At 38.9% G+C, this 16384-nt stretch overlaps 1 protein-coding gene across 1 annotated transcript in view; it reads left to right on the top strand.

Annotated features, from left to right (window-relative positions):
• The window catches only part of LOC140235466 (jouberin-like), a gene marked incomplete at its 5' end in the record, with an annotated part of 48290 nt that extends 33472 nt beyond the window's left edge, over positions 1-14818 (top strand). Inside the window, 9 exons of the mRNA XM_072315493.1 lie at positions 41-181; positions 975-1165; positions 3436-3456; positions 7248-7397; positions 8489-8599; positions 9365-9599; positions 10702-10835; positions 13627-13715; positions 14361-14818. Coding sequence (XP_072171594.1) covers positions 41-181; positions 975-1165; positions 3436-3456; positions 7248-7397; positions 8489-8599; positions 9365-9599; positions 10702-10835; positions 13627-13715; positions 14361-14760 — 1472 coding nt within the window. The remainder of the gene's footprint in view (positions 1-40; positions 182-974; positions 1166-3435; positions 3457-7247; positions 7398-8488; positions 8600-9364; positions 9600-10701; positions 10836-13626; positions 13716-14360) is intronic.
• Positions 14819-16384: the final 1566 nt, after the last annotated feature.

Below are 16384 nucleotides of genomic sequence, written 5' to 3'. Positions count from 1 at the left end.
TTGTGAGAACCAAGATACTATTTTGTCATTCATGATTCAGGTGAACAAGTTGCAGCCTACACAGAGCTTGGCTACAGGCAGCCTGTGTGTGACGTGGACTATCACCCCCATGAACACATGGTGGCGCTATGCTCCCGGGGAGAGAGCCATCCAGTCCAGGTCTATGTGTATGATGCAAAGGGTAGGTCCACATTTTTTTTTCGTGATTCCATGACATTTACTCCTGGGACAATTGCTCCCTTGAAATATCTGCATGCTATGCCAAACATAGATTCTACCCACAATTATAACCCTAACCCTAATGCTAATCATCAAACTAAACCTAAAACCCCATCACAACCCTATCGTCCTTGGAGAAAATAAGACCGGAGCAACTGGTGCAGAAGCAAATGTCGTGTCGCCGTTTTTCACATCATCTCATTTCTTTTATTGCAACTGATTGACAAATTGCCCCTCAGCGTCAATAAGGACCAAGTATTCAGTATTTTAGTAGTAAAGATAATAAAAATTGATGGGCATACATACTCCAGTAGGACTTGAACCAATGATTGTTATTTTTCCTATTTAGAAGGAGTTCAAACCTTCGTGAAATGAATGCTGGTATATGTGTATGCTAATGAAAAGCAGCAAGGGTACAGAAGTATGATCCAATAGGCATAACAATTGCTGAATGGTATGAAATTTGTGTAGGTTGTTGAAATCAAGAGTTTCAAGAACACAAATGACCTGTATGTCAGTTAATGACGAGAATCATACAGTGCATACATGAAGATTACTTAATCATATGAGGGTGATTGAAACACCATTGATGAAGAATTTGTATGAGATGTGAAGCATATTTAGTTCAATACATGGACAGGAATTTGTAAAACAGTGAACATGGAGATTTTTGAATAGTGTGACATTGATACAAAATGTGTAGCAAAAGTATTGGAATAGAGTATTTATACGTCTCTCCTCGTCAAACCCCTCAGTCGCTCAGCTCTCTATGGGACTGATTCCCACCAAGTTAAGCGTGGAGGCAGGCGAGGGCGCTATAGCGGCAGCTGAGGATGAAGAGAGACTGGTGGGCACGCTGAAGGCCAAGCAGGACCTGGACCAGGAACTGGACCAGAAGAAGCAGGAACGGCTTGCCAGGGTCAAGAGGAAACTCTCCACCGTCCTGGTATGTGCACACTATGTGAGGGGCAGGGTGGGCCGGGGCAGCCCCCCAGGGAGAACTAGAGACATGGTTTGGTGGCTGAGGTATGACTGGAGAATTGATTGGCTCGTTGCCATGACAATCAGATGTGCTGCTGTTCTGGCTGATTGTGGCTATCAAACAAATAGCTACTGTCTGAACTGAATCTCAATTCTCTCCAACCTGTGCGGCATTCATAATGCAAATGCAGTCATATTTACAGAAGAAACAGGTGTTGTAGCAGTAATTCATCTTGTTGCAGTAGAGGTAATGATGGCTGTAGTTGTGTGGATAAAGCAGTTGCATAAACTGGCAGTAAAACAAGAGTAGTAGTTGTAATAGTGGTGATAGTAGTGGTAGAGACAAAATACTTGGTAGTAATATTGTAGAAACAGAAATAGAAGATGTAGTACTTGTGTTAGGTGTTGATGTTAATTTTGTCATACCAGCATCAATAGTGCTTGTAGAAACAGAAGCAGTAGTTGTAGCCATATGGGTAAGTAAGACATCTAGGGCATGGCATTTGCTGAATGTAATATTTAGCAAAGTGTCAAAAAATGATGAAAACATGCTGTTATTTTCTGTACTAGCTAGCCATGCTTCTGTGTCTGTAGATGGTCATTATAAACCATGCCTGAAGTGAAATCTTGTCTACAGTATTATTGCCTGCTTGCTCTCATTGCTCAATGTGCACAGGTGTCCCAGGATGTAAGTTTTGTCTGCTGTTTCTGGGAAAATTCTTTTTTTTTTTTCTTGACTTCACCCTTTTTCTTTTTCTTTTTTTGATGGCTTGTTTTCAGATAAAGCACTCAGTTTTTCTCCCAATAATGTTCTTATTCTCTATTTTTAGTGGAGTTGTCTTCTGGAAAGTTTTGTTTTTCCACAGCAACACCATACATGTGCATTATTCACGGACATCTGATCATATTAGCCACTGATGGTGATTTAGGAAAATCAATCTTATCTGTAGAGTTACAAACTGGCATATTTTAACAATATTTAGTATGGGATTTTTTTTTCTCTGTGAAAAGGCAAAAATGTATTGTTGTGTTTTTTCAATTCTTAAGTACTGTGTTGTTTCTGATATTGATGTGACACACCTGGTATGTTTTTTTTTTTTTTTTTTTTTTTTTTTTTTTGGGGGGGGGGGGGGTTGTGTGTGTGTTTGTTTTTTTTAACCAAAATATTATTTTTGCCATCAAACTATGTTGTTTATTCAATATAAAGACATCTTTTGGTCTGCAGAGGTTGGCAACCCTGTCTTAGTGTCATGACCCCAAAAAACAAAACAAAACAAAAAAACAACTGTCACTTGACCTACAGAAAACCAATACCTTGTTCTCTGAGAGCAGAATATGCTAATATATATGGGTAGTATCTGACTCAGTGAATACTGAATACTATATGGGAGGAAGAAATGTTTTTGCAATGTCCCTTTTACATTGCATATCCCTTGACATTTTTTTATTAGAAATTTAGAATTTGCAACTTGTGCTATCAAATATGGACGGATGTGGACTGCCGTGGAATATGCATCAGCCATGCATGAAAGTTTGGAGTTTTTATAGTTTTCCTATTTGTACCACTCCTTTTAAAGTGCTACAAGGTATTTTCCTGCATTCAATGGGTTTCTTCTCTCTTTTTTCAGAATTGTTCAATTTAGTTCTGCTCTTTTGTAAACTTCACAGATTCTTTCAAATGCTTTTGATTCTCTTGAATTAAAGTTTGATTGATTCACACCTGTGCCTGGTCTGTTAACACTCATCAGGTTGAGAGCATCTTTCATACAAAGTCTTTTTCCTCTTTTTTTTTTCTTTTTGTCTTTCTTTCCTGATTGTTTTCTGTCAACAAACATTTTTGCCTTGTTTGTGTGTCGCAGTGTCAACAACAGTCAAACCTGACCACAAAGACTTTGCCTCAGACACAAAGAAAAGTTCAGCATCATAGACTAGTTGTCCCTAGAGGCAAATGCTCTTTATACCAAGGTGGTCACTATAGCAGGTTTGACTGTCCCCAAGTGTTAATGAGTTGCTGGTATTTCCCCAATAGTCATTACTCAAGCAATGTGCTCCATAGCATTGCATGTAATGGAAAAGATGTTTGGAATGTTGGCTTTGCACACATTTTCTTCCTGCTTCCCTTCTGCTGTGTGCGGTATGCAAACTCCAACTCACTTGCTGGTGTGCCGTGCTGACTCCTGACATCCCATCCTGCCGTGCTTCTCCTACATCCACCCTCCCCTTCACCCCATCCAGGCTATGAAGGAAATGCTACAGGTACAATACATACTAATCCTTTAAGCTGCATGTACGCCATGTTCCCAGCAGCCACAGCAGCCCCATTTGCCCGAAATGTAGTGCGCCTGGGTAGATGAGACATTCTCCTGTTTTCCTCCCTTCGCATTCTAGTCTTGTTCATTCCAGTCCTCGCCCCGGTGAACATATAGCTACCAGATGCTGTTCTTACAGCATCTGGTCAGTCTAGACTATCCATATTTTCTGTCGCATCCCGCTACAGACAGCTTTCACGCTTCATTACGGCCTATTATATGCCATCATGTTTCATTGTGTTCACCCCATTTTATTATGGCATACAAGATTCCTCATTAGCACCAGGACTGCCGTAGCAAACTTTTTGACAGTATGAAAATCTGACACAGCATCCATGGCAATCACAGCCTGACACATTTGCCTATCTCATCTCATCGCGTTGTTTCACGTCCATCCCATTTTGTCCACAGTGGCCTGAAACATGGCTGCCGTGGTTGCCGGGAACATGGTGTAAATGAAGCATTAATAACAACCAGACTTGTGGTCCACTTTGAGTAATAAACCAGGTGTAATGGTCATTTGGGTAAAAGTTATGCCATGTACATGTCACCAATCAAGAAAGGTAAATTATTTTCCTTTGAATGGAAAAAAGAATTCTGAGAGATGGGGAGAATATAATAATTTTCAGATGTATGTTATCAGATAAGTGATTCTGAAGTTAGGAATGCAAGGAATGTAAGCAGACATTTCGATTGCACTGACAAGCCGAACAACAACACAACAGCAACCCACCCCCACCCCACACACAAAAAAGTAAAAGATGTTGGGGATTTCCTCTTATCTGAACTGCAAAAGAGGTTTGACAAGGTGAAAAACAGTTAGAACAGAAACGGAGGTGCGAGTTCTTACTTGATTGTTTGCTTGATTAGGTTTGTTTGTTTGTTTTTTTAATGGCAGAGCAATTGTGACTGCACTGCAGTCTTCAAGCTATCAAAATATGTATAACAGATCAGTTCATGTGCAGAATCTAGCACAGTGCAGAAATCTGAAGGAAGAGAGTCTATGTGCATTTTTGTTACCACATACTTGTTTCATGTGTGTAGTGTGTCAATCATTTTATTGTCCCCGCCGAACGAGTTCGAGCAGGGGACTATGAAACGGGCTCCGTACGTGTGTGTGTCCGTGTGTCCGTCCGTCCGTCCGTCCGTCCGTGTGTCCGTGTGTGCGTCCGTGTGTGATCAAAATCTTCAATTTGCTACTTCTCTGTCATTTATGAGCCAATTTTGATTCTGTTTGCTTTATATGATAGCACTACATGGGAGCTTTGAAACTTCTACACAGAATTTCAGTCGTGACCTTTGACCTTGACCTTTGACCTATATTGTACATTTTGCTACAAAATGCTACTCCTTTGCCATTTCTAACCCGATTTCGATTCCGTTTGCTTTATGTGATGGCACTAGGTGAGGGCTTCAAAACTTCTACACAGAATTTTGACCTTTGACTTCTTTGACCTTTGACCTTGATTTTTTGACCTATATTGTACATTTTGCTACAAAATGCTACTCCTTCGCCATTTCTAACCCGATTTCGATTCCGTTTGCTTTATGTGATGGCACTAGGTGAGGGCTTTAAAACTTCTACACAGAATTTTGACCTTTGACTTCTTTGACCTTTGACCTTGATTTTTGACCTATATTGTACATTTTGCTACGAAATGCTACTCCTTCGCCATTTTTAACCCGATTTCAATTCCGTTTGCTTTATATGATGGCACTAGTTGAGGGCTTCAAAACTTCTACACAGAATTTTGACCTTTAACTTCTTTGACCTTTGACCTTGATTTTTGACCTATATTGTGCATTTTGCTACAGAATGCTACTCCTTCGCCATTTCTAACCCGATTTCGATTCCGTTTGCTTTATGTGATAGCACTAGGTGAGGGCTTCAAAACTTCTACACAGAATTTTGACCTTTGTCTTCTTTGACCTTTGACCTTGATTTTTGACCTATATTGTACATTGGCTACAAAATGCTACTCCTTCGCCATTTCTAACCCAATTTCGATTCCATTTGCTTTATGTGATGGCACTAGGTGAGGGCTTCAAAACTTCTACACAGAATTTTGACCTTTGACTTCTTTGACCTTTGACCTTGATTTTTTACCTATATTGCACATTTTGTTACAAAATGCTACTTCCGGCGGGGACATATGTTACGCACCGCGTAATTTCTACTTTTCCTTGTTTTCCATCTGATCTGACAATATTTCATTTCATCTCCTGCCCATATTGTCATAGACATAATTCCTCGAATAATCCTCTTGCTCTTTTTGATACTCTCCATATACTGTTTAAGAAGTTTTGATAAATGACTGTCATCAAAACACCAGTGTTTCATGAGATTAATAAAACTCTGCAATTCTGTAACTTTCCCATCTCTTTTCCATTCTTTTTTTTTTTTTTTTGGTAAAATTTCACTCTTTTGTCTGCTTGATTTTGTCAACCAATTCAAGTCATTTTGTACAGGGAGTGGATTTTGCCTTAACATAAATTCAAATTGATTTGCGTCATTCTATGAAGTGAGGCTGCTGAATAGCATAATATTCATTCTTATGCCTATTTTGTCATTACACATCTTTTTTCCTCTTTGAAAGATGTCACTTGTTTGTTCAGCTATCCAAAGTGCTCCACCCAGACAGATATATTACTCTGTTATAACTTTTGGTACTAAATGCAAATGTGTGTAGAAGATCAGGCCTACAGTACGCAGGCAAAATAATGCATGAAAGAAATGTTTCTTGAATGAGATTAAAATCAATTGATCAATCTCAATAACAAGTCTAGTATATGCATATTTATAAACATTTAATTAAACTGAAGATTTAGCAGAATTTCCTTCCTGTGCCATCTTTATATTAACAAGCTTAACATTTGCAAAATTAAAATCTTAACAACAAAGAGATTAACATGTTGTTTTTTTCTTTCTTTTTTTGCTCACTTTGATTTAAGCAAAACCAAAAAGTGTGAAATAAATAAACAGGGCCTTGTTTAACTAATCATTTAATCAAGTTACCTTTTTTTTTTCAGTTTCTTTTTTTGACAATTGATGACTAAACATTCCCCTTTGTATTTTAGTTTTTGTTGTTACTTCTCTGTAATCGCACAACACAATCAAGCAGATACAAGACCGTGGTTTTCAGCCATGTTATGATACCGATTCCATATTTTTTTCTCTCTCTGTTCTTTGTTTTTATTATTATTATTATAGTTCAAGTTTCCAGTGTGAATCTGTTTTAACAAATCAATCTGTTTAAAAGACCATAGGGGAACCCTTGCTCATCCTGTAATTCCTAATTGGAGTTCACTGATAAGTAAACTTGATTTAATCATTAGGCAAATGAAAATTGTAGTGAATCATTTTAAGCAACTGATTGGTCTTTTCATGTGTCCATTAGAACATGGCTTAGTTGGTGTCTGGTTTATGTGTGTGCAGATCATCTGAAAATGTTTATCTCAGCTTGCTACTTCAGTTTTGAGTGAAGTGCATGTTGTGCCCTTACTGTCCATGCTGGTTTGAAATATCTGATTGTTTTGGCCCGGGGGCAAAGCCTTCAAGAGCTTGAAACTTAGCACAGCAATGCACTGCTATCTTTATACCAGTGTGTTGAAGTCATTTTGTCTGTGTAACTATAAAGAGGTTACTGTCTTTCAGTCTGGTGCATTGGGTTCTGTGTTACCTTTGTTCTCTGTGTGTTCCATTGTCTTCACCCCTGTCTCTCCACCCCTCATTGATAGACCATTCAGAAGACGCCGCGAGACCTCAATCAAACACCTTCCATGCACTCCACCTTTGCCCCTGGTATGACCTTTAACCCCAGTGCATCTAGTATGTATGATACCTGGGGCTCAACCTTTGACTATACAAATACTGGATGGCATACCCAGGTAAGTAGTCACATATATCATCTGCTTCTCCACAAATCATTTTTCTGCCTGTACCGTTGAATCCCTATCTATCTTGTGTTTTCAGAGGCTTTCAAACTTTTCACACTGTCATCGTTGACTATAGCTGCAGTCACACTGGCAAAATATCACAAATTTTGCATTTCTGTCCACCCTGGCAGCCAAACTTCTCGATCTTTAAGTTCTCAAACTTTGGGTGCACTGTTGCAAGATAGAAGAGTGTGCCATCTGACAGTTAGTGATTGTGACGTAACAACGCATACACGTCTGTCAAAATGATTATGCGCTTTGGAGGCACCGCCTGCAATTAGATGGTGGACTGGTCATATGATGAACTTTGACATTTCAGTTGCTAGTGTATACACTGCCCACAGATCAAGAAGACTTTGCTGGGGTTTTGGAAATATCCCTATTTTGAGTGGGAAGTTTTGTGAGATGTTTTGCGAGAAGTCTTCATTCACACTGGCAAAACTTCAAGATCTTAAAGATTGCGATCTGAAAATTTGCGATCTTATGTCAGTGTGACCGCGGGTATTGTTGACACCCTATCCCTTTGAAGACTAGTCCTGAGTACTGTGTATATTGTAGAGAGGTGTCTATGGGAAATGTGTTCCAGCAAAATCAGTGCGTCTTCACACAAAAGCAATAACTATGTCACCTGGACACGATGATGTCACAAACACATTCGTTTGTTTTTTGTTTTGTATTGCTTGTATGTGAGAAAGGATACATATTTGTCTTGTGCAGTTGAACAGTTCTTAAGTCAACATGCATTGTTGCAATAATTACCATTTTACCATGAGCTACCTTGTTTTATCATTTACATTCTCTGTATTACATCGATCCTCTGCTTTTGCACAACCAAAAAAAAAAAAAAAAAAAAGAAGAGGGCAGTACTGGTGGGAGTAATCTCTGGATTAAACATTCTCCATGTGAATGTGAACCTAAACAAGGGGGGAAAAAAGCGCAATAATGAGAGGAGTAATGCATGGTGTGTTGTTGTTGTTTTTATTGCAATCATTGTGGTGTTATTTGTGTGTATCCAACACTCCTTCCCCCCCCCCCCCCCCCAGCACCAAACACCAGGCACCCTCGGCTTCACTGGGCGGGGCCCAGGTTCAGGCCCAGGATGGACCAGCACTCCTTACAAGAAGGGACCGATGCCTACCATCAATCTCCAGGCTGTAAGTTAGCTTTTCCTTTTACTTCTCCTTTTGATGCTAATGCCACCTTTTTTTTTCCTTCTTCTTTTACCCGTACAAAAAAGTCCTGTGGTAATCCTGATGTAATTACCACAGGACAGTACCACAGGACAGTACCACAGGAACTGTCCTGTGGTATTTTTGGACATTACCACAAGACGTTACCTCAGGACAGTACCACAGGGCATTACCACAAGGCAGTACCACAGGGCAGTGTTCCAAACAACATTACCACAGGAAAGTACCACACAGGATGGATTAAAAAAAAAAAAAGTGTGGGAAAACCAATACCCACATGTCCCACAATTTATGTGATAGGCGAGCGATGATTTGAGGGATTTCAGGACAAGCATGACCCTACTTATTAACTTGACCTACTCCTAATCCTATAAACCTCAAACAACAGTCTGCCTTATACCTACAAAACCATTCTATTCTTATGTACACCTAGATAGTCATCCTATTCCTAGATAGTCATTGGGTGTATCAATGCATATATATAGGCCATAGAGTTGTAATGCATTAAGGCATGGTTACTAGCTAGATAACACCTTATTATAAGATATAATATTACCCTTTCACAACAAAATTCATGGCATTGGGGAAAACCTTATTAGGCAATTTCTAATAAAGTTCAAAGTAAGTGCCATCATACATACTTTGAATTTAGAAGTCTTCCATGTCAAGTACATAGATGTGTATGTACATTTTGAATGTTCTCATAAATATCCTTTCTTATTAACCAAGGAATCTGATGGGAAAGCGATCTTCACTTTCAAGCCCCCTGTCGTGGCCGATAAGAACAAAGAGTTCAACAAGGTGGTGGCGCTCTACGCCTACACAGCGCAACGCTCCGACGAGCTCAACCTCGCACAGGGAGACACCATCACTGTGCTCCACAGGGACAACGAGAACTGGTGGATGGGGCAACTTGCCAATGGACAGCAGGGCTACTTCCCTGCCAATTATGTCAGCTATGAAGGTAGAGAAAACTGAACATTTTTGTTCAAGAAAGATCACTGAATTGAACCCTGTGTTGAACTAGTGATGTAAATCTGATGAGAATTCTTCATGTAGTTTTTTGAAAGTTCCTGCATTATTTTTGTTTTAGTTTTAAGAAAACATGAAGGAAAAGAAACAATAAAACTAAGCTCTGATTTTTATTTTTGAAAACAGAGTATATATGTATGCCATTACCGTATAAGCTGTTTGTTGTTGTTGTTGTTGTTTTTTTGCAAGGGTTTAATTTTCGCGAATTTTTGAATAACCACATGCAAAAATATCTCAGATTGACAGGCATTAGTGCACTTATGATAGCCAAGGTGTCATAATCACAAAAACAGCATCTCGCGAAAATGTCCTTAACCTCCTCATTCATGAAAATATCTGTACATGAAAATTACAGCTAATACAGTATTTTACACACACACACACACACATCTGTAAGACACAGACCTTGCTTATAGGTCAAATTTGGACTTTCAAATTCTGAGATGATGTGTACCATTGTAAAATTAAGTATCATGTACCTGTGTACTGATATCCATGTAAGTAATAATGAATGTCCAGTGTCTACAGTAGGACATTTCAATTTTGTTGAGTCTGTTCATCCAGGTAATCCAAAACACATTGGTATTAGCATGGTTAAGCAGTCAAAGCAAAAACAAATTCATGGCAATCTCATTTTTCATGTACAGCTTTGCTACCAACCTTAGAGGTGGGATTCCAAATTATAAAAGTTTGTATTGATTATAATGTGTCACAAAATTTGAATTACAGAATCAACACCCTGTGGGGAAAAAAAAAAGATACAAGGTGTGAATAAGATGATGAAATATATATTTCATTTGATTTTGATTCATAAGTTTAGATTGGTTATCAATAAACTAGTTAACCTTCAGCAAATAATGCTAAACTAATAATTGACTATTTTTTCACCCCTGCTTGCCTGATACATTTGATGCTGCTGGCTCCACTATAGTGGCTATTAGTTGCCTTGTGTCACAGCAAATCCAAGATGTTTGATATAACTGTCTGTTTGTTTTTGTTTGTTTGTTTGTGTGCATGTGTTTTCATCTGTCAAGGTGAGGAGGAGGACCAGCTGATGATGGCATCCCAGTACTACCAGAGTGGGGCTGATGAAACGGATACAGGGACACCAAGGAGAAAGGGCAAGGCTGGAGGAGGGACAACGCCCAAAAAGAAGACAAAGCAATCAGTGAGTCTATCCTGCTTAAATGACTCTCTTCTGGGGGGTGTTTCATCAACGTTTGTCAGTGCTGACAACTTGAATCACCATAGTAACAGTCAGTGACCAGAGCATCTCAGCCAATAAAAACCAAGGATTTTGCTGAAATTGTCAGCGCTGACAAACGTTGATGAAACACCCCCCTGATCTTTCTCCCTCGCAGTGCTTATCTTTGTTCATTCAAGGCAAATTAATTAAATTTGTGGTTTCATTTTCATTATGCCTCCGCCACGAAGTGGTGCCGGAGGCATTATGTTTTCGGGTTGTCCGTCCGTCCTTCCGTCCGTCCGTCCGTCCTTCCGTAATGAATTTTGTGGACAAGGTAACTATCAAAACCTGTTGAGGTATCCTAATGAAACTTGGCATGTATGTGTATTAGGGGGTGAAGTTGTGCCTATCAACTTTTGGGTGCACATGCTCAAGGTCAAAGGTCAAAAGGTCAAGGTCAAATACATAAAATTTCACTATTTCCACCATATCTATTGAATGCCTGAAGATATTTTCTTGAAACTTAGTGTATACATGTATTACCCAATTAAGATTCTCTGGTGAAAGTTTGGGTCATGAGGTCAAAGGTCAAAGGTCAAAAGGTCAGGGTCAAATACATAAAATTTCACTATTTCCACCGTATCTATTGAATGCCTGAAGATATTTTCTTGAAACTTAGTGTATACATGTATTACCCAATTAAGATTCTCTGGTGAAAGTTTGGGTCATGAGGTCAAAGGTCAAAGGTCGAAAGGTCAAGTAAAAATATTAAAACTTCTTTTTTTTTTCTCCATACCTTGGAAAATTGTTCAAGGTATCTTCATGGAACATAGTATATACATATACTGACTGGAAGTGATTATCTAGAGAATGTAGGGTTCATGGGTCAAAGGTCAGGGGTCAAAGGTCAAGTGCAACACTTCAAAATTTTACTATTTCCCTCCTATCATGCAATGCCTGCAGGGTTATTTTTTTACACTTGGTGTATGCATACATGTGTAACCTAATAGAAATTCTCTGGAAAGTTTTTTTTTTTTTTCTTTTCTTTTTTTGCCTCAAAGGTCAAAAGGTCAAAGATCAAGTGAAAGTGCTGAAGTAACTTTTTCCTCCATATCTCGGAAGTGGCTCAAGTTATCTTGAAACTTAGTACATATTATGCATGTTCTACCTGAAAGTGATTATCTTATGAATTTTATGGTCAAGGGCCAGATGAAAATGGTAACAATTTACTATTCAATTCAGAAATTGCACTTTTTCTCCACACCTGTACCTTGAAAATTACTCAATGCCTAAATGTATGAATGGGTCAAAGTCGAGTTAAAGTCCTTAAATCCCTAGATACATGCTCTCCTATTCATCCAATTAAACCTAGGTCAAGGAATGTGAACATTCAACACATTTGTGACAAACTTGTCATTTCAATATTTTGCCAATTTTGTGAAAATGTAATCACACATTGTCCACATGTACTATCTAGACCTATTGGGAAAATCATGCATTATGGCGGAGGCATACCAGTCGCCAAAGCGACATTTCTAGTTTTTTATCTAAAATCTAGCGTAATTCATTCTTTGAAGTGTAAATTTTGGGTTGATCGTTTTGTTGTCATCCTACAGCTCACATACATCAACAACTTTGCAATCAAGTAATTTGATAGAGGAAGGTTGCCTAATACGATATTAATATGTAAAGGCCTTGGCTTTGCATTGTAATTTGAAATAAAATGTGACCCGCTACAACAAAACAATCCAAATGTCGGGGGGAGGTTGATTTTCTAAAAAGGACATGAAGTTATTTCCTTACTCTTCCACTTTAATTTCGTATATAACACAACTTATAAAAGTATTCGGTTGTGGAGATATCGATGATTTTATGAGAGCATGTCGAGTGGTCTAGGAAATTAGTGTTTCTAGAAAACTGCCTTGAAAGTTTTCCTTTTAATGCAATCGTGATCAAGAGGAGGTGACACAGTTTTCGCCTATTGACAATAGAAGGTATGCTCCTAGCTATCTCCGCGATGTTCATTCAAGCTTAGCCCCAGCGGTCCACGCATGACCAATCAGTAACCAGGATGCCACTCACTCACCAATTAGATCACTCCCTTGTTGCTAGGGGCAGAGTCTTTCTGCATCGTAAAATCCAAATCTTCGGACACGTTTTTGTTCTGTTGAAAGACGGGAAATCATGGCCAAGAAAAACGCTAATTTCTTGCCTTTACTTTGATCATTTAGCTCCAAAATTTCGGCAGATGACAGACGAAACATTATACTTCAAAATTATGCCCAAACCAGAAATTCGATGGTTTTGACTGATTTTGATGATCTGACTTTCAAATTCGATTTTCTTGGCTCAGCCGTCAGTGACTTTCGAATCCTTTTGTCGTGGCTGGTCACATATGTTTTGTTTCAACATTTTTTTTCTGAGCAACTTTTTGTAATTAAGTTTTGAGATTTTTGAGAAGTCATCATGTGATAAATATGGATGTTTAACATCATAGTATGACAATGTATATTTTGTCAGCTTTTGAATTATGATACTTACATATTAAATTCTAGACCACAATCTTCTGAGTTTTTCTTTGAAACCTTTATGTCCAATGATATTCCACTTGTTTATGACTTCTCAAAATGTTCACTGGTAAAGCAAAAGCTGACTTTTAGTGTGTGGGAACAATTATATTGTAGGCATTCATTTTTATCAGGCAGAATGAAATTGCATTTTGACATCAGAGATTTTGAGGTAGATGATTTTCTTTTGTGTCTAAAATCAACAGTACTCAGCAGTGATGACTAAATCTGGAGAGCTAAAGTTTATATCAGGAGCAGAGGAGAGTGAACAGGAGCTGACATCAACAACGACCACGTGAGTCACCATCAAATATATTATCTCCCTTCCCTGTTCGTATGAGTTGTAGCATAGTAACATGCTAATTTTTTTTTTTTTGTTCTGCTCTTTCTCGATTCAATTCAATTCAATTTGATTGTCCATTTCTGGAAATTTGTTTTGTTTGCATACATACACATTACATCAGTACATACATAAAATGCATGCATACAAAACGCAGGTTTTGTTTAAAGTTGTTGCTGTAGTATGCACTTTATGTCCAGATCTCTCGGATGCAATGTCTCTAGTGCTATGCTGTGTTTATCCTTTCTCATTCAGGCAGTTTGCAAAACAATAGCTACTTAAAAGGAATAATGCACATTTCATATGATAAACGGAATGAATGTTGAAAAGTCTTAACATGCTTGATCACTTCATATCTAAAAAGATAAGAAACCTGCTTTTTTACCCGTTTTTGTAACTGTGCCTTGGCTCAGATTGTTCTGTGTACACCAACAATGATATTACCAATTATTTTTGAGGGTAAGATGTCATTGAACTGCTGCTTTTCATTTCCTTTACTTTTAGTCAGGAATTTATGGGAAAGATACTTTCATACCCACCAGCACAATATCCGTCTCTGCATTGCCCATGATTCATCTCATCTTTTCTCTTGCAATGCAGACCACGAAGGAGGAAGAAGAAGACTGTCACGCTGGCCGCCAACTTGGAGAGCGGGGACATCACCACCGATGCAGATTCGCCCCGCCGTAAACCACCCAAAGGTCATGCCAGGTCAAGAACCACCCCTAGTCTCTCCAGCGGTGCACAGAAGGACAGCCCCCAGAGCGCCACCACAAAGAAACCCCCCAGGAAGAAGAAGCTCACTGCAGAGGACGGCTCTAACATGGACGACTCGACGGATTACGGCGAGACGCCGCGGAGTGCTCGCGTGAGGAGGCGGTCGCAGGAAAGGCTGCTCCTGTCCAGCGAGCTCGGTCAGTCCGGCAAGAAGGGTGGGAAGAGGAAAACCAAGACCAAACATCTTGAGGATGATGATTACGAGAATGAGTCAAATGCTTAAGGAATCTTTGCAAAGTTCACTCTTGTTTTTGTTTTTTTTTCTTAAAGGCATTGGTATGATGTCTGACCTCTTACCATTGGACACAGACTAATCACTAAGTGTCAAACGCTTTTAAAGGGTGTGATCATGACGTCTGTTGAGAATGAGGAGGGCGTTAAGTTGTCCTGAACACTATGGGTTTAGAGGCAACTTAATGCCCTTATCATTCTCAACCGACGATTGGTTCAAGCCCTACTCTGGAGTATAAGCCTGAACCAAACGAGACACCATCTATTAGGCAGATTAGCCAGATAGTAATTCACAATGCTCCCTGCTGTCCATGCACCAGCAGATGGGGACCATTTAGGATATCACTTTGTGAAAGGAGTCCCTTAAAATGACAGATAGTAATAAGTGTTCCGTCTTGACTGGAGAAGGTGCGCGTGACTGGCTTGGCCACCACACATCTAAGAGAGCTGATCATGATTGAAAATAATGTTCTTAAAATAAAGAATAAAGATAAAGACATGCTCTACGTGAAAGAAACAAGAACCACACAAATTCAGTCATCTCGAGTGTGACGGAGAACAGAAAACATGTTTTGCAGCTTGTAGGTTGCTTTGTCTTGCCAGGGGTGAAGGAACCAACATTACTGTATCTGTATATACCAAATACTTTGTTCTCTTCTTGCCCAAAAGTGATTTGGAGTGAAAACAGATCCCGAAGGCAAGGGCAAAATGGATGCACCCTAGCCATGAAAACGCAGCATGTGATACACCTTCTTTTTTTTATATATTGATATGGAAATAGAGTTATAACTTTAGAATGCAGTGAACCAATCTTGCATTAAAATATCAGAAATTAATAATGGGAGTAATTTATCACTATAGCGTGACCACATGGGGAAAAAAAAAAGTTTCAGGAAATTTGACCCCAAAGAAGTGGGTGTTTGTATGTATGAGTGTGTGCATGTGTGTGTGTGTGCGATTGAGTAAAAGGAGTAGATTGATTAAAGAAAAAAAAAATACCACCGAAGGGTATGAGCAAGACTGAACAATTAATCATGTCAAATTGTTGTGACCATTTGTGTGTTACTATCAGAGTCGTGTTACACAACATAGTATCCTGGTATCTAATTGTTTTTGTTTTTACAACATCATGGTCCATTCATATGTTGGGGGGTGATATATCACCAAAATTCACATTTGTAAAAGACGTCTGTTCATATAATGGAGAGCTAGTCAGAAACAATTCTGCTGTTATTTCTCTGGCTCACATCGAAAACCTAATTTCTCTGTTTTGTAGAGTGTCCTGTCATTAATTTTAAGGCGATTTTGAATCCATCGTTGATGAGTGGTGCTGCCTTCTACTTCAATTCATGAAAACTTGCATGTATTCATTCAGAGCACTCAGTATTAACTCAAGATTGGTCAATGTTCTCATACAAATTTCTTGTGAATGTTTTAGTGGGTGAAAACACTTTAGAGCTCTGCAACATGTTGTATCGGCAGTACTTGCATGAAATTGTATTATGAAATTGACAAACAGGTGCAAGGCCAGATATTTTAGGTATGTCTGTTTCTGTAGTAGGAGACTCTTAGCTTTAATGTGACATCGGACCCATCAAAATGAATTATGGGTTGAT

The sequence above is a fragment of the Diadema setosum genome, chromosome 11, assembly GCF_964275005.1.
Source record: "Diadema setosum chromosome 11, eeDiaSeto1, whole genome shotgun sequence".
NCBI lineage: Eukaryota > Metazoa > Echinodermata > Echinoidea > Diadematoida > Diadematidae > Diadema > Diadema setosum.
Note: the sequence above shows the minus strand (reverse complement) of the source record. Positions and strands in the feature narration are given on the sequence as shown.